This window comes from Prunus mume, linkage group LG3 (assembly GCF_029339155.1).
Source record: "Prunus mume cultivar Tortuosa linkage group LG3, ASM2933915v1, whole genome shotgun sequence".
In the NCBI taxonomy this organism is placed as follows: Eukaryota; Viridiplantae; Streptophyta; class Magnoliopsida; order Rosales; family Rosaceae; genus Prunus; species Prunus mume.
In genome coordinates, this window is record NC_142700.1 from 4706252 (window position 1) to 4722775 (window position 16524).

Below are 16524 nucleotides of genomic sequence, written 5' to 3' on the forward strand. Positions count from 1 at the left end.
ATAAAATCCCTTGACACTAATAATAAGTTGAAAAATTAAAGAAAATAACTAAAATAATAAGCTGAAAAATTAGAATGATAAATTGTATTATTATTTAAGAAAATATTATCTTATTATATAACTTTGCATAGTGTATTGCTAAATTTATTAACCAGGAAGATTAAAAAAAATATGTTTCTTCTTTTATCTGAGAGAATAATATGTTCATGCTTTTTGCCAATTTTGTTTTTTAGGTAACAATTTATAAGTTTTTACTATGCACCATGGAATAATAACAATAATTACTGGGTGTTAAGGAAAAATAAAAAAGAACCGCAGTGGTTTTCAATATGCGAAACGGAAAATAATAAAAAAACTTGCACACTCACAGAGGAAAGAAAAAAGAAAGAGAGAAAGGGAGGGTTTTCGGTGCAAAGACAGAGAGAGAGAAGGAGAGAGAGATAGAGAGAGAGACTTTGGATATTTATCTTCATCTTCTACTTCCTCTTCTGCTTGTGTTTTGTTTGTTTGGCAGCGGCGGAACCACTGAGACGAACAATAAAGCGAAAGAAAGCCGTACCGGCAGTCTCAGATCTAAGGGTTTTCTCACAGAGGGAGAGAGAGAGAGAGAGAGAAAAAAAATGAGCGGGAGAGGCGGAGGCGTGGCCACCAATGGCAAGGGCAATACTGGACTTTCGGGTATACCGGCGGGGTCTCGGAAGATGGTGCAGAGCTTGAAAGAGATTGTCAATAACTGCACTGAGCAGGAGATCTATGCTATGCTTAAAGACTGCAACATGGACCCTAACGAAGCCGTTAATCGCCTCCTCGCCCAAGGTCTCTCTCTCTCTCTGTATTTGCAAACAAAGCTTTAATCTTTTTCTTATTTTTTGTTTTCAAGTGTTGGGTTTTGTGATTTTTGGTTTTTGCTATTTTAGGGTATTGGGAAAGTTCGTACTGGACTGAGCCAAACTGTACTATTAATGTCAGTCCAGCGGGTTTTCTAAATTATAAGGGAAAAATATTTTTTTTGGGTTGAAGGAAGTTGTTCATTTGATTTATAAAGTTTTATGTTTTCCCTACTATTTGGTATATCAATTTCCTAAAATGATTTACTCAACCTTTTAATGTCATGCTTTTCTGAGCTATACCCACTTTTGGGTTTTATTTATTTATTTTTCTGGGTTTCCTATCTCTCTCATACACAGAGTCATTCATTCATCTTGTTTGACAGAATCATACATTGGAGCTTCAGGTTTATTTGCAAGATATGAAATTTCATTGACTCTTCTCAGTCAGAAAACTGGAACACAAATGAAAGCAATGAACTCTTTAAGAATTTTGTACTCATTCAACTTTAATTATGTCTGTGAAGCATGCTACTACTGATGCTCGGTTTGCAAAATCTCAGTTGAAGATTGAGTCTTGTCTGTAATTTATCGACTCCTTATTGAGTCTATTGAGGTCTCAGAGCTTATATGAATGTGATACTATACGATATATGTTTTTGTTGATATTTGCTTCTAATGTAAAGCTTATATCTTGTGTAGATCCTTTTCATGAAGTGAAGAGCAAACGAGAAAAGAAAAAGGAGGTTCGTTTTATGACATTTGCATGATTTGATGTTCATGTTTCGTCATTTACCTACCATCCTTGTTGTTTTCATGGTTTGAATCCTATATTTTAGAAAATGTTATGTTTTCTCATTACATAATTTATTTGCAAAATGTGTGGGTGGTTTGATATCTGTTTTAGGGTATACCTCATTTTCTACATTTTATGTTGCCTTTATATATTCGTTATTCTACTGCTGTTTATTTGTTAAATGACCAATGTACTTAATCTTTTTTCTGTACATTGATAAGGGGTTTGCTCTGGTTTAGTATTACGGTTTTAGTCTTTTCATTCTGGTCGTGACATTGTTCTTGTATCTTTTTTTAACCTCTCTCTCTCTCTCTCTCTCTCTCTCTCATTTTGCTTCAGAATAAGGAACCAACGGAGCCCAGGTCCCGTGGTGCTAATAACACCTCAAATCATGGTGGTAGAGGTGGTGACCGATATGCTGCACGTGGCGGATCAAACCACTTTAGCTCTAATGGTATGTGGCCAGCCGCAGCAATTCAAAGTTTGGATAAGACTGTTTACATAGTTTGAAATTTCTGTGGAACGTTGATGAACTTAGTCTCTCACCTATCAATTTCTTTTCCCCCTCAGAGTCTGGTTTTTCGCATGGTAAGTCTGCATACAAGAAGGAAAACGGAACACATGCTTATGCAGGTTCTGCATCTGGCATGGCAGGACATAACATGAGTCGAAGACCTACATCCTACAGGTTTTAACTTTTAAACCTCAAACTGATACAGTTTTTTTTTCTTCGCTGATTTGAAGAGTAGAAAATGCAACTATAGTACAATTATTAATTTTGATTGTTAACCTTCTTATGTTCATTCTTGTTCTTTCGTTATCTTAACTTAATTTTAAATTTTCGAAGAAAAAGCCTCTGATCTGTTGGGTATTTGGTTGCACTTAACTTCCACTTTTATGAGTAGCCTCATTTCTAACAAGCTTCTGTTCGATATATTTGTGCTCATGTGGACATTGCTACTATTGCAAAAGAATTTAATTAGGCCTTTTCTACATCTTGAGTCTTGACATGTAAATCACACGTGGTTTGTTTGCATTGCCATAATTATTTGTAGTCTCTAACAGTTTTTCTCTAGCTGGTATTTTTGTGTTACTTTCATAGCTCTTGGGTGGTATGCATTGCTGTTCATATTAAACTATGTGGTGGATGATACAAACTCTATAGTATTACTCATCTATGTGTAAAATATGTTGCAGTGACTCTGTGGGGACTGAAAATAAAATCTCAACAATAAGCACAGATGATGCAATATATTCATCCTCACAGCCTTCTACTGGATATCAGTCTGCATGGGTAGGGGTTCCAGGTCAAGTTTCCATGGCCGATATTGTTAAGATGGGTAGGCCACAAGCCAAGACTTCCACCACGCCAAAACCCCCTAATCATAGTGGTAACCATCATGATGTTGTGGCACCTTCTGAAGCAGCATTTCATCACAATTTGCATCCATCACAAGATCATGTTCCCAAGGTGTCAGCGACCCATACTGAGCCTGGAGCTGCTGCAAGCCAATATCTATCTCCCAATGATGAGTGGCCCTTGATTGATCCACCTTCTGTTAGCATGTCCTCTGTTTTAGGGGCACCCACAAACTCGGAGATGTATGCTGATTCATCTAACTTGCCCTTGGATAGAACTAATCAACATAGAATATCCCAGCTAGATGAGGTTCAGGTGGAAGAAGATGGTTCTGTTGATGCATTTCCAAGCCATAATGGGCCTACTTCTGTGTCTGGTAGACATATACAAGAAGATAATTCAGGAGGTGCATCTGCCTTTGATAATAGCTTGTATGAGGACATAAATTCCTACCAAACGCAGAGACATGCTTTCGAGGAAAATGAAGGTTACCCCCATGTTTTTTTTTTTGGCTGGGCCTGCAGTATGCCATTATTTTCTGTTCTTTGTAACTTATATTTTTTTCTTATATTTTTTTCAACATTCCACTATAAAATTCGATCTAAACATCTAGTATGGATACTTTTACTTGAACTTACTTGATCTTGTAAAGTTCAAGTGACTGCATAAGATGGTAACCAAAATCAGTGAATATCCTGGAATGGAAAACTCAGTTATAACATGTGAAATTAGTATCTTGAATCAGGGAAAAAAAACTGACTCCACTGTGTAGGACATTGACCTGAACAGTTACTTGCTTTTCCTTGAATGTTAACTAATTTTTTTCCTGGATAAGGGAGATACTAATTTAAACTGTCCTGTGAGTTCCAGAATGTTGAATGCTGTTTTTTTACCAAGAAACTGCACTTTCCTTTTCTCAGCTGAAGATGACGCATCATCGGTAGCTGCAAACCTGCAGCAACTTAATTTACAGAATGATGATAGGGGAGCACCTCCTGAAGATGATAACCCTCCTGTGGTCATCCCGAATCACCTTCAACTCCATACTCCAGATTGCTTGAACTTGAGCTTTGGCAGTTTCCGATCTGGCACTGATTCTGCTACTTCTAGCTCTCGGCCACTACAAAGCAATGTGGAAGAGACATCTGGGGCTGTAGATGTTTCTGCAATTGGCCACTCAGATCCTAGGTATGTCCTTGCGATAGTATTACCCTTGACTTTATTTTTGGTTGTTTAGCATCATCTTAAGAAAAACTTTTCCTGCAGAAATCCTGAGTATTACGGAGATGAGCATCTCATAAATGCCTCCGATGGAAATTTGGTTCATAGAACTGTGGCCAGTGGTGGAGATTATGACTCTCCTTCAGCTTCACCACCGGAGGTCTTAAAACAGGAAACCCCTGAAGCTGCTCAGGGGAATCAATATGTGTTTCCTTCTGCACCTGGATTTGCATATGAGAACTCCCAACAATTGAATGTGGCATTTTCTCACCCACAGACAAGCTCACAGATGCAGAATATTGCTCCCTTTTCAAGTGTGATGGTAATTGGATTAACTATGAAGTTGTGTTTCTTATTTGTTGCGTTAATAGTTTTGTGGTAATGATGCAGTCCCACATAATTGATTCTGGGCTGAGCAATACATTGTGAGTTGGTTCTGATGCAAGCACCATTGGAAATACAAATCTCACATGTTTAGAGTTTTTAGATTCACTGCATTATTAGTTTTGTAATCGTTCCTGCCTCTATCTCTCTCTCTCTCTCTCTCTCTCTTTTAAATTATAACATTAGCTTAAGTAACAGCTACATTACATGTAATGCTAGTGCTGGAAGTATTGTGTGTGTGTTTATTGCTAAGTGCTTTATCTTCACAAGTGGATTAAAAGTTAGGGAAGAAAAGGCTGCATGGTGGTGATGAGGATTAGGTAAGAAATATGAAGCCAGTAATTAGAAGGATATAACAGAATTGGTAAACATTGGAAAAATTAAATTGGGAAGATGAAAGTGGGTATGAGGTGAAGCCTATCCTTTATTTTCGGTATACTTTAGATCATGCAGTCCTGGTGGTTTTGTTCGTCTTATAGTGTTGTATTGTATTTTGCATGTTCAAAACCACTATCTTATCAATCTTATGGGACCAAGATATTCTGATGTAGTTGAATCTCACTTCCCATATCTAATTAAAGCAGGCGTATACGAATTCATTGCCCAGCACTCTGTTGGCTTCAAGTGCTCAGGCTGTAAGGGAAGAATTTCCATACTCACCCTTCCCAGTGTCACAATCCATGCCCACAAAATACAGCAATGCGGCTTCTTCTATCAGTGGTCCCACCATCTCCATGACAGAGGTGCCTTCCTTTCTATAGTGTATTGAACTTACTAATTATTCTTTCAGTATATATTTTGACTATTATAAAAACATTTTTACAATTTATTTTGTGGACGTAAGTCACTTGTGTATGCATAAAATAAGTTAAATGAATGATTTTAGAATATAACATAAGTGCAGATGTTTAAACATTCTTGTTAATCGAGATTCATGCTTAAATCCAAAAATTAAACTCAATGTATGCAGCATATATTAGTCAAAGTACATTAAGTTGGCTGCAATTTACTTTTTATCTGTTCTGTTCTGTGAAGGCCATGGATTTGTTGGTGCAATCAGATGCCTTCTGCTCGTGATTGAATTAATTTAGCCTATTTTTAATGAGCTAAGGCTATCTATCTTTTCTACTTTTCTGAGCGAGCCTCTAGGGATCTCTTGTAAACCCCCATGATGTGGTAAAGGGAGGATATTAGGGGGCCGACGAAGGGGGGAAAACGGAAGGTGTTTTCTGGTCCCCCCTGATACTAAATTTTTTCAATGGTTTGATTTTATTACTTTCAGAATTTACTATTTATGATTGCAACTTATGTATGGGAGGCATTTGCCTGTGTTTTCTTTATTTTGTGTGCATGTTCTAATCCTATGGAATACATCCTTTTTTCGAATTTTTTATTATGGACAACAAGTGCAAAGAATGAAATTGTTCATTTTTTAGTGTTTTGGGGTCAACCTATTCTCTATTTTTCTGATCATAGACACGACATTAAAGATATGAAATTTCCTTCCAATTATTTTATTTTGTATCTGCAGGCATTGAGAGCAGGTGGTATTTCTCCACCTCAGCCTACTCCACAGAACCTGCCTGGTGCTAGTGTTGCGACCGGACCTGCTCTTCCACAACACCTTGCGGTGCACCCTTATTCCCAACCCACTCTTCCTCTGGGGCATTTTTCGAACATGATCGGTTATCCTTTCTTGCCTCAGAGCTACACATACATGCCATCAGCTTTCCAGCAGACTTTTGCTGGCAACAGCACATACCATCAGTCTCTGGCTGCAGTTCTCCCACAGTATAAAAATAGTGTCTCTGTTAGCAGTTTGCCTCAGTCTGCTAATATTCCGTCTGGTTATGGGTTTGGTAGCTCAACCAACATTCCTGGGGGAAATTTTCCTCTGAATCCACCCTCAGCACCTACAGGCACAACAATTGGCTACGATGATGTTATAAACTCTCAGTACAAGGACAATAGCCATTTGATCTCACTTCAGCAGGTAATTTTTCACTGGTCTTGGGAAAACTCGTGAGAAGTGCTCACACACAACTACTACTTCGTACTTGGGGAAATCTTGCCTATGATTGTGATACGTCATTCTTCTTTTGAATCCTAAATGGTATTCTTATTCCTTTTTTTTCCTCTTCCAGAATGACAACTCAGGCATGTGGGTTCATGGACCTGGTTCGCGAGCAATGTCTGCTGTTCCAGCCAGCACATATTACAGCTTTCAGGGTCAGAATCAGCAGCATGCTGGGTTCCGGCAAGCTCAGCAACCTTCACAGCAATTCGCCGGAGCTCTTGGTTACCCCCCTAACTTCTATCACTCTCAGACGGGAATGTCCCTGGAACATCAACAGCAAAGTTCCAGGGACACGTCCCTTGGTGGCTCGCAAGGCCAACCCTCTAAGCAGTCTCAACAGTTGTGGCAAAACACCTACTAATCTGAGTCACCTCCGTCTCCCCAGTTTTTTTTCAGGGTCTTGTAGTGAGTTTGAAAGTGGCCAACCAGAGGCATTATCGCGGTCTTAATAATCATCATGTATCATTGTTTGGTCATAAGAGACTGGCTGCTGCCCTGTGCCACGAGGTTGTATTCTAGATACTATTTCTTGGTCATGTTTAACGTAGGAACACGTGTGCTAATTTGGATTAGTGGATTTACTGCGTCCCTTTTCTTCGGTTTTCTTGTCTCTTATTTTTTCTTCTTATAGTGGAAAGTTGTTTTTCATAACAAGTCTTGAACTTGGATCACTAGATTGGTTCCTTTGCATGAGTAAACCTTACACATGAACCCTTATGAATGTGTAAAAGTGTGATGATGGCAAAAGGACAACTCCATTAAAGATTCAGTTTTCTTGGCGAAAACTCCATTAAAGCTTCAAAGGACCATTTTCTCTTCTTCAATATACCTTTCTTCTAATCAAGTTCATTGTTCTCCCTCTAATTTTTGGCACAACTTTTTTGTTTTTTGGGTTAGGTATACTTATGCTTTTATTGGATGAAACACATGCTGTACGAGGTTATTTGCATGCCTCATGTACTAACAAAATAGACCTGGAAGTGAAACAGAGAAGCTGAGAATAGAACACGTTAAGAATGTGTCCACATTGTACTTCGACCCTGGCAAGCGCAAAACTTCCTTGTTACTTAACACGGTGGTTTGCACAGGATAGAAGCCTAAAAGTGACACATAACCTGACCGTTTTTGGTGGCTGCGGCCTCGTCCTTCCGATCATCCTCGGGCTATTTGGAGTGAACGTTGATGGACTACCAGTAACAAAGAATGTACCATATGCCTTTGGAGTATTTTCAGCCTTTCCCGTGGCTATATGAGCCGTGCTAATTGCAGTTGGGTTGCTCTGTCTTGGGTTGAAAAAGCCGATCATGGAAGAGCAAGTTGAAGTTAGAAGGTTGGGGCTTCAAGAGTTGGTTAAGATGTTTCAGCATGAGGTAGAGTCTCATGCCCTGATTCGTAAGAAAGTGTATTGGAAGAATTTACCCCACAACGGCTGGTGATGCATTCCCACAGAGTATTTATCAAAAATAGCCAAAATTAGGCTCATACTTTCATTAATATCAGTTTCTATAAAATTAAAAAAAAAATTCAAATATAACAAAAAAACCCACTTAAAAAGATATAAATACCCTAAAAATTAAAACTCACATAAACCTAAAAAGTTTCAAAGTAAAATCGATTGCTTGCATCTCCACACGAAACTCCTTCCCACCTTCTTTGACTATCTTCTCAAATGATTTCATTACAATGAGTTTTTTCTTTCCCTACGTTTAAACTCCTTTTGTAAACTCTCCCAACGACCCCTTTCCAATTCTTGTTTGTGGTAGTAATGACCATGGTAGTTGGACTCTTGAGGATGGGTATTAGATTGGTGTTGATGCGAGTGTTGTTTATAGTGTTACTTGTTAATTGTTATGATGTCGACCTTGATGACAGATGTAGTGGACTCCTTAAGATCCCTTCTGACATGTTTGAGGGGTACGTTTTGTTTTGCACAAATATTACTCACACTGTAGAAAACAGCAGCCCCGCAATTGCAGACTTCCAAACAAGACCTTTATATCCACACAAATCAGCCAAAAACCTGCTTGATCAAACATAAGCAATTTATATGCAATAAAAATGTATTAATTTTGAGATGATTAAACAAAACTTGTCAAGTCTGGTAAAAGATGATCGCCTGCGAAATATTAATATAATTTTTTTAACTTCTAGGTTTATGTGAGTTTTAATTTTGAGGATATTTGTGTCTTTTTATGTGGGTTTTTTGCTACATCTGAAATTTTGTATAAAAACTCATTCCCCCATGATGCAGATTGTCTCATCATTTAATGAATACGTTACAATTTTTGAAGTGCAATGTTTACACCCATTGCAATTTCTTGATAACTTCATCTAAAAAATAAACTTGTAAGATTAGTTCCAAAAATAGACTAGAATTTCAAAATAAGTTGGGCTAGATTTACTTCACGGGTGGACTACTAAATTTTAAACTAAGACTATAAGTAGAATAAAAAAGGGAGTTTCACTAAAACATCCAAAATGGAAGCTGAAATTATAAAAAAATCCAACACCCAAAACACTTTATAAACACACCCAAAACCCATCATTACACACACTTAAAACCCATTTATAAACACACCCAAAAAATATAAAATTGTTGATTTTGGGGTTGATTTTGGGTGTGTTTCTATATTTAAATAGTATTTGAATTTTTTTATAAATACATGTCTAGAATTGGGTTTATTTATAAATTTGTAAATAAAAAACTCACTTGGGCTATAACTTAGGTTAGACACACAATGATCAATAGCCACAAAATCACACAAGCGCTCATAACCTAGTAAAAAATATAAAATGAAAACAATACCAAATTAACTCGATACTTCTTTTGGACACATGTATTAAAAAGTTCATAAGCTAAAAAAAATATTTACAAATTTATAAAAAAACCCAATTCTAGACATGTATTTATAAAAAAACCCAAGCACTATTTAAACATAGAAACACACCCAAAATTAACCCCAAAGTCAACTTTTTGGGTGTGTTTATAAATGGGTTTTGAGTGTGTATAATGATGGGTTTTGGGTGTGTTTATATGTTTAAATAATGCTTGAGTTTTTTTATAATTTCAACCCCCATTTTGGGTGTTTTAGTGAAACTCCCAAAAATATTCTGATAGGGCCTCCACAGCTGGTTGAGCTTGAGCTTCAACTTGAAGCAAATCGCAATTCGCCACGCACACACACACACTCCCTCTCTGCCACCAAGGCGCCATACATGGTTAGCAGCCTTCTCACGTCCTTCCTTTTTCTCATAGATTCGGAGCTTTTCCAAGTTCCTGTGCGTTAAAGTTTTCAACTTTAGACCTTCTTCTCAGGGAAAAACCAAACAAAGGCATTGTCTTTATGGGAATTAATTCGAAGGGCACTCTACCTTTTTTCTTTGGTAAGCTTCGCCTCTCATTTCCTTGCAGTAATTACATGAATTGAAATCTTTGTTTAATTCATTCCAGAACCTTTACTTGACCATTTAAATTCTTCAGCATACTTTCTTCTTATCAATATCATTGTTTTTCCTCTGATTTGTCTGGGATAACTCTCTCTCTCTCTCTCTCTCTCTCTCTGTTGGGTAAATTTTTTACTTTTCTGGATTATGTTCTTATTTGTTTGTTTATATGGGTAGAGTTCAGGTTTTTCTGATTTATTTTGGTTGCTTGTTCTTGTTCTTCTTTTTTATTTATTTATTTTATTTTTACAAAATTTGATTATAGGGTCCGGATAAAACTAAGAATGCTTCCCATTGATAAAAGGAGGTGAATTCTTTAGTTTGAAGGTTGCAATGCATGTAAAAATGGCGAGTTTTAAATGTTTATGAGTTGTGCTGTGTCAAGATGGGGAGTGAAACTATAGTAATGTTTTGATAATTTTCCAAACATTGCAGTATTTAGCTGTGATCAGCAACAGCTTAACCTGTCTTTTGTAAGAGACGAACCAAAGCTGCGACGCAATTCAGCCTCTTGGTTACTTTTGCTCCTTGCGGTCCTGAGACTATTATTAACTGATTGTTAACTTCTATATGTGCATTGATGGAACACAACAAAAGCAGGGCTGGTGAGAACAGTTCTTCCCGTGGTTATAAGATGAAGAAACTAGATAGCCATAAAAACTGTCCTAGTAGAGATGCCATTGCTGGAAGTGATCTTTGGACAGATGGACTTATTTGCGCTTTCGAATTTATTCGAGGCCGGAAGAAATCAATTAGTTCGAAACCTGGCTCAAGAATCCTAACCAAACAACAAACAGATGGTGAGCATGAGAGGCTGCGTGTTCCTTCTGTTGGATTTTCTGAGTCTTCTTCTCCAGTGGAAGATAGGAGCAAGTCCCCAAGTGATGACTACAGAGGTAGCCAGATTCAACATGATATTGAAAGATTTGAGGGTGGTCATTGGGTACCAATTGGGTGGTCTAGACTTTCAGAAATTGTCCAAACTGTGCAAGCTGATTCTGGTTGGGCGTGTCAGGAGTTTGGGGTGGATGATGAAGATGACTTCACTGTTGCAGATTTAGCAGCTCCCTATTGGGAGCGTCCAGCAGGGCCCATTTGGTGGTGCCATGTCTCTGCAGGTCACCCATCAGTTGATACATGGCTCAGAAATGCCCAGTGGCTGCACCCTGCCGTTAGTTTAGCCTTGAGAGATGAAAGTCGACTGATTAGTGACAGGATGAAGCACCTGCTATATGAGGTAAGTTGCATTTTAAATATCTGAAATTTCTATTTAATTGGTAGGATTGGTTTAGTAAATCCTCTTGTAATAGTAAAAAAGACCTGGGATTGAATCCCTCAACCATGAATTGGTGGCTTATTGGATGTCAGGGGAGCCACCTTCTATTGGACCCAAGAGAAAAACTGAGAATAGATTATATCATGAATGTGTTACTTAGAAACTATTGATAAGTTTTATGAACTATTAGGATCTTCTTATGTTGGAAATATGTGTTTCCAATGCGAAGGAGTATGTTCGTTATGAAAATTGGAAATGTGGAAGGTTGGTTGAAATGGTTTTAACTTAACCCTCTTTTCACCATTGGACTCTGAGTAAGACAGAGACAGCTAGGAAAGTAATTGCATTGTGCTTGTGAGAGTCCTCTTACATCGAAGCTATCGTTAACATATTGACTAAGAGTCTGCAACTATGACTTTTGGCTTTTCTGGACTCTGGATTTGTTGGTTTTTTCTTTTTATGGTTTGATACTTCTGTTCAGGTCCCAGTTAGGGTTGCTGGGGGATTGTTGTTTGAGCTCTTGGGACAGTCAGCTGGTAATCCATTTGTTGACGAGGATGATATTCCCATCGTACTTCGCTCCTGGCAAGCACAAAACTTCCTTGTAACTGTTTTGCATATAAAGGGGCCGGTATCAAGCGTTAATGTGTTGGGTATCACAGAAGTTCAGGTTGTTCATGTTTGACAAAGATTCTTTCAATGCCTTTGATCTTCTTAATAAGTTACACTTTTTTGTGCTGTGTGACTTATTGTGGGTTTGTACTTTAATCGTTTGCTTCTCTGCTTTGGTTAGGAACTTCTTTCCACTGGCGGCTATAACATACCTAGAACAGTGCATGAAGTCATAGCACATCTAACTTGCCGCCTTTCTCGATGGGATGATAGGTAATGTTAATATTAATTTTCTTTTATAGTGAAAATTACAGAAGCCTACCTACTCTGCAAAGTGATACATCAAATATTGGTGTCAGCATGAGCATTCATCTTTTATGCTTGAGGCTTTGATCATATAGAGATTTGATTTTATAATTATAATGATGTCTTCAACATGGGTGGTTAGTCTGTTTAGTATCTGGAAGTTCTTTCGTCTGTCTCTCATTGAAGTTCAAATTCTCTTTCATTGCCCATGTTTGACATTTATATATGCATCATACATGTTTGTCAATTTTAGTTTCTTAACTTGTGGTTTCCTTCGTTGTCTTGGTTGTTACAGGTTATTCCGTAAGTCCATATTTGGGGTGGCAGATGAGGTTGAATTAAAATTTATGAACAGGTTCTTCCATATGCATACAACCATTCCTCCTAAACTTATATTTTCTCATTAATTAGTTTCTACTTCGTTTATGACAACCTTTTTTTCCTCTATGAGTAGGAGAAACCATGAGGATATGAATCTATTATTTATAATCCTCAACCAAGAAATCAGAAAGTTATCAAGACAGGTATGCTAAATCCCTTGCTAGTTAGTAAGTATTAAGACACTTCCAGTGAACCTTCAGCTGGGATATTAATTGTGTATAATTTTTTTCAAGTCATGATTCTGTTGGGTGCCTACCAAGCTACATGTCAAATTAAGTTCTTTAAAAAGAGTTGGCCGGATTTTATCTTATTGTTTTCCTATATTTTGAAGTCGATAGGTTTGCTGAAAAATTCAAATGCAGGTTATCAGAGTGAAGTGGTCACTTCATGCAAGGGAGGAGATTGTATTCGAGCTTTTCCTACATTTGAGAGGAAATGTAGCAAGAAACTTATTAGAGCAAATAAGAAAGAGCACAAGAGAAATGATTGAGGAGCAGGAAGCTGTTCGGGGCCGCTTATTTACCATTCAGGATGTGATGCAGGGCACTGTTCGTGCATGGCTGCAGGTATGTGCTCATAAAACAAAATGGGAAATATAGAGAAATTTATAATTTCCATTTGTTATTTTAAAACGGCTTTTTATTCGTTTAATAGTCAATTCATTGTCTTCTGAATGGTTAACCCAGGATAGAAGCCTTCGAGTGACGCATAACTTGGCTGTTTTTGGTGGCGGTGGCCTCGTCCTTTCCATCATCACCGGACTATTTGGAATCAATGTCGATGGAATGCCCGGAGCACAGAACGCACCGTATGCCTTTGGTGTTTTTGCAGCCATTCTCGTCTTTCTTGGAGTGGTGCTAATTGCGGTTGGTTTGCTCTACCTTGGGTTGAAACAACCAATCACGGAAGAGCAAGTAAAAGTTAGAAAGTTGGAGCTTCAAGAGTTAGTTCAGATGTTTCAGCATGAGGCAGAGACTCATGCCCAGGTTAGTAAAAAAGTGTCCCGGAATAATTTAACCCCAACCGCCGGCGATGCATTCCCACATGATGCAGATTATATTGTCCTTCAATGAGCATGTTACAACTGTTGAAGTACATTTTGTATAATGGAAATTTTGTATTCGTGAATAGTGGTGAATATCATCCAGAGCTGGCAAACAAATTCTCTCTTAGTTTTTCAAATTAACCAAGTTCTACAGAAGTAATCAAATTTCATAACAATGCGACATTTTAAGCTAATTTGATACTTGAAAACCAGCACGCCATGTATATTGGACAGAAAAACATAAAACTGATGTTCTTTCTCTCCTTGCTTCTCTTCTTTCATATGGTGTACAAATCATTTAAGAAGTGATCTAGCTAGATGCTCGCGCGCAGTGGCCAAAGCTTGACTAATTGTCTGCAAACAAAAGATATATGCATTAACAACATAAAATATGGTGGCAGGGGGAGGCTATTTACTTGTTGACTTGGAATCTTTTTACAAGTCAAATTTAATTATCTAGTGCATAGGTATACCTGCTCGGACAATGGAGCTCCAGCATCAATGCTATGACTTGCAACCTTACTTGCTATAACATTTGAATCGGTCTCGAGGACAATACTGCACCAAAAAGAAAGAGTTGAGCCCCAAAAGTGAGATTTGCACTCATAGGCGGCTCATGAATTGTAAAAGAAATACAACCAGACTAAACAAAAGGTGAATACATGCAACATATCTAAAAAGATCAATATTCTCTTCAAGTAAACTGCTACCACTCTGTTTCTTATGTCATGCTAGCTTATAAGAAAAAATGTAAAGGTTGGAAATTGAACTCACTGAATAACACTAAGAAACTTTATTAACGTGAAGACTATAGCTTACCCGCCATCAACAATTTCATCAAGGCATAATAAAATGAGATCCAAATTCTCAAGTGCCTCCTTCTTGTCTACATTGCCTCTGGACAAAAGCAAGACTAAATGAACATCAAAATTTAATTTACTGAGCGTAAAACATTTGATTATACAAAAACAGAGGATAAGTTAGCAAGCTTTAAGGAGGGAGCAAAAAACCTAAGGAGGATGCCAACTGCATCGAAAAATCCCTGGAGAACTGTGGATAAAATGAGCTCATTTTCATTGTCACCCCCAGTAACAAAAAAGTGAAGGTCTTGAACAAACTTGTAGACTACAATGGTGTTCTCAAACATTGCTATCTCGGCTGTACATGAAGAAGCAACAAGTTAATATAGAAATGGATAGCAGTTGATAGGGATTAGAATAATTGGATGACATATAACATATACAGAATATAACCTCAACAGAAAAATAATTATAGCTCAAATTACCTTCTGTCCGTGCATTTGTCTTTTGAGTTTTAGTAAATACAGCTTTCTCAAAAGATTCCTTTGCACTATTCGTTGGCCAGTCCTCTGAATAATACTTGACAGCCACACGCTTCCCTTCAGAATCGAGGAGGAGGATGTTCTTAATGGAAGGGCACGACTCCTACAAACAACAGCCAATGAAGGATAAAAAGATTGCCAAAATTTTGAATCATAATAGGATCACTACAGCAACTGATTCTAGCCCTGCCATTAAAAGGAAACAGCCCTAGCAAGATTCACTTAAGGTAGATATCTTACTCATTCATAATTATCAGGGAAAACTAAATGTCTTGCCTCAAATTATATGAAAACATAATATGGTAACCGACTCTATCTAACAAATCATTTTACAAAAGTTAATAGTCAATCATTTGTTCCTGCAAGCCTAAATTTACCTGAAATTTGGATTGCAGCTGTACAATAAAGAGATATTGGTCGCAAGGTGTTCTTGTACATCTAAAATTAGCATATGAGACATAAAGTGTACCATCTTTCAGACCACATTATCCATGACAAACTTTTGGTACTACAGTAGCAAATGTGCATTAACATTGTGATTGCATAAATTTTTTGCGATCCATACGGAACCACATAGGATACACACATAAAACGCAGTCAATGACAATATTACTGAATACTTTCTACTACAAGTTTACTGAAATCATTTCCCAGGATCGTAGTTGGCTACGGTAACTCTGTTGCAAGCTCAGCAGGGTCCTATGAAGCTCGAAGGAGATACCGTATATAAAACATCTTAAAAATTCAAATGGGGATCCATTTATAACATTAAGAACATCTCTTTCACATGAAACAGAACAAACAAACATAAAAAACTTGTGATGTGAAATCATTTTCCCAGGGTCATGGTTGGCTAGGGTAACTCAGTAAGTCCCTACCAAGCTCAATTAAAGTTATTATTACAAATTCAAATGGGATCCATGTTTACCATTATGACATTGATGCTTTCCTGTCATATAGCAGCACAAAATTAACAACAAACCAACATAAAAAGCTTGTGAAAATTAGGACGCTGTATTAGTTTTAATCAGAAAGTGCATGCATATATAGCTATAATTTCAAGAATATGAATTTCAGTTGTGTTGCTGTTGCAGGATCTGCAAGATCCAGTTCTAAACAACTTGGATCCGCCTCTAATCATTCCACTCACGGATAGATCAAGTACCTCATACCAATGTAACCCTAACCCTAGCCCCTAAAATTGTTAAATCAATTGGAATTGGAATTTAAGGGGAGAGAGAGAAAGGGGAAGAGAGTGAAAAGAAACTGACCATTTTGTTCGGAGAAGAGCGAGTCTCTGATGAAGCAGCACAAGAAGCGAAATTTTTTGTTTTTGGGACACGTTATTCAATTTTATACTTTCCCCAAGCCACCACTTAAGTTTTTGTTATTTCGATAATAACCCCGAAACTATTTTTATTTTATACTTATTCACCACACATTCTATGCTAAT

At 37.5% G+C, this 16524-nt stretch overlaps 3 protein-coding genes across 6 annotated transcripts; 2 read left to right on the forward strand and 1 right to left on the reverse strand.

Moving 5' to 3' along the window:
* Positions 1-327: 327 nt before the first annotated feature.
* On the forward strand, positions 328-7319 carry LOC103325022 (Serine/Threonine-kinase, putative (DUF1296)). 2 transcript variants are annotated; one of them, XM_008227143.2, is made up of 10 exons: positions 328-816; positions 1530-1573; positions 1963-2077; positions 2194-2311; positions 2821-3470; positions 3904-4171; positions 4250-4526; positions 5170-5331; positions 6120-6581; positions 6733-7319. In XM_008227143.2, exons 1-10 carry the CDS (start codon positions 621-623, stop codon positions 7024-7026), a joined length of 2586 nt encoding a protein of 861 aa, XP_008225365.2. In that variant the 5' UTR covers positions 328-620; the 3' UTR covers positions 7027-7319. The 2 variants fall into 2 exon arrangements, with proteins under 2 accessions (XP_008225365.2, XP_008225366.2); XM_008227144.2 differs by having other exon boundaries at positions 329-816; positions 5173-5331.
* Positions 7320-9786: 2467 nt separating this feature from the next.
* LOC103325020 (uncharacterized) lies at positions 9787-13846 on the forward strand. 3 transcript variants are annotated; one of them, XM_008227141.3, is made up of 8 exons: positions 9787-10049; positions 10545-11346; positions 11867-12055; positions 12179-12270; positions 12599-12658; positions 12758-12827; positions 13047-13250; positions 13371-13846. In XM_008227141.3, exons 2-8 carry the CDS (start codon positions 10690-10692, stop codon positions 13755-13757), a joined length of 1659 nt encoding a protein of 552 aa, XP_008225363.2. In that variant the 5' UTR covers positions 9787-10049; positions 10545-10689; the 3' UTR covers positions 13758-13846. The 3 variants fall into 3 exon arrangements, with proteins under 3 accessions (XP_008225363.2, XP_088904054.1, XP_016648715.2); XM_089047928.1 differs by having other exon boundaries at positions 9863-10049; positions 10707-11346; XM_016793229.2 differs by having other exon boundaries at positions 9863-10049; positions 10710-11346.
* LOC103325021 (coatomer subunit zeta-2-like) lies at positions 13697-16469 on the reverse strand. The gene is made up of 6 exons (XM_008227142.3): positions 16343-16469; positions 15015-15174; positions 14740-14887; positions 14549-14626; positions 14203-14287; positions 13697-14083 (listed from the first exon to the last, which is right to left on the reverse strand). The coding sequence occupies exons 1-6, from the start codon at positions 16343-16345 to the stop codon at positions 14024-14026; spliced, it is 534 nt and encodes a 177-aa protein (XP_008225364.1). The 5' UTR covers positions 16346-16469; the 3' UTR covers positions 13697-14023.
* Between the last annotated feature and the right edge of the window lie 55 nt (positions 16470-16524).

Coding starts and splice junctions, on each gene's coding strand:
- LOC103325022 (XM_008227143.2), top strand. CDS start 621: ATGAGCGGGAGAGGCGGAGGCGTGGCCACCAATGGCAAGGGCAATACT. Junction 2,312..2,820: donor CGAAGACCTACATCCTACAG/GTTTTAACTTTT, acceptor AATATGTTGCAG/TGACTCTGTGGGGACTGAAA. Junction 6,582..6,732: donor ATTTGATCTCACTTCAGCAG/GTAATTTTTCAC, acceptor TTCCTCTTCCAG/AATGACAACTCAGGCATGTG.
- LOC103325021 (XM_008227142.3), bottom strand. Junction 14,888..15,014: donor GACAAATGCACGGACAGAAG/GTAATTTGAGCT, acceptor CTTCATGTACAG/CCGAGATAGCAATGTTTGAG. Junction 14,627..14,739: donor GCAGTTGGCATCCTCCTTAG/GTTTTTTGCTCC, acceptor GCTTTTGTCCAG/AGGCAATGTAGACAAGAAGG.
- LOC103325020 (XM_008227141.3), top strand. CDS start 10,690: ATGGAACACAACAAAAGCAGGGCTGGTGAGAACAGTTCTTCCCGTGGT. Junction 12,271..12,598: donor CTTTCTCGATGGGATGATAG/GTAATGTTAATA, acceptor TGGTTGTTACAG/GTTATTCCGTAAGTCCATAT. Junction 13,251..13,370: donor CTGTTCGTGCATGGCTGCAG/GTATGTGCTCAT, acceptor TGGTTAACCCAG/GATAGAAGCCTTCGAGTGAC.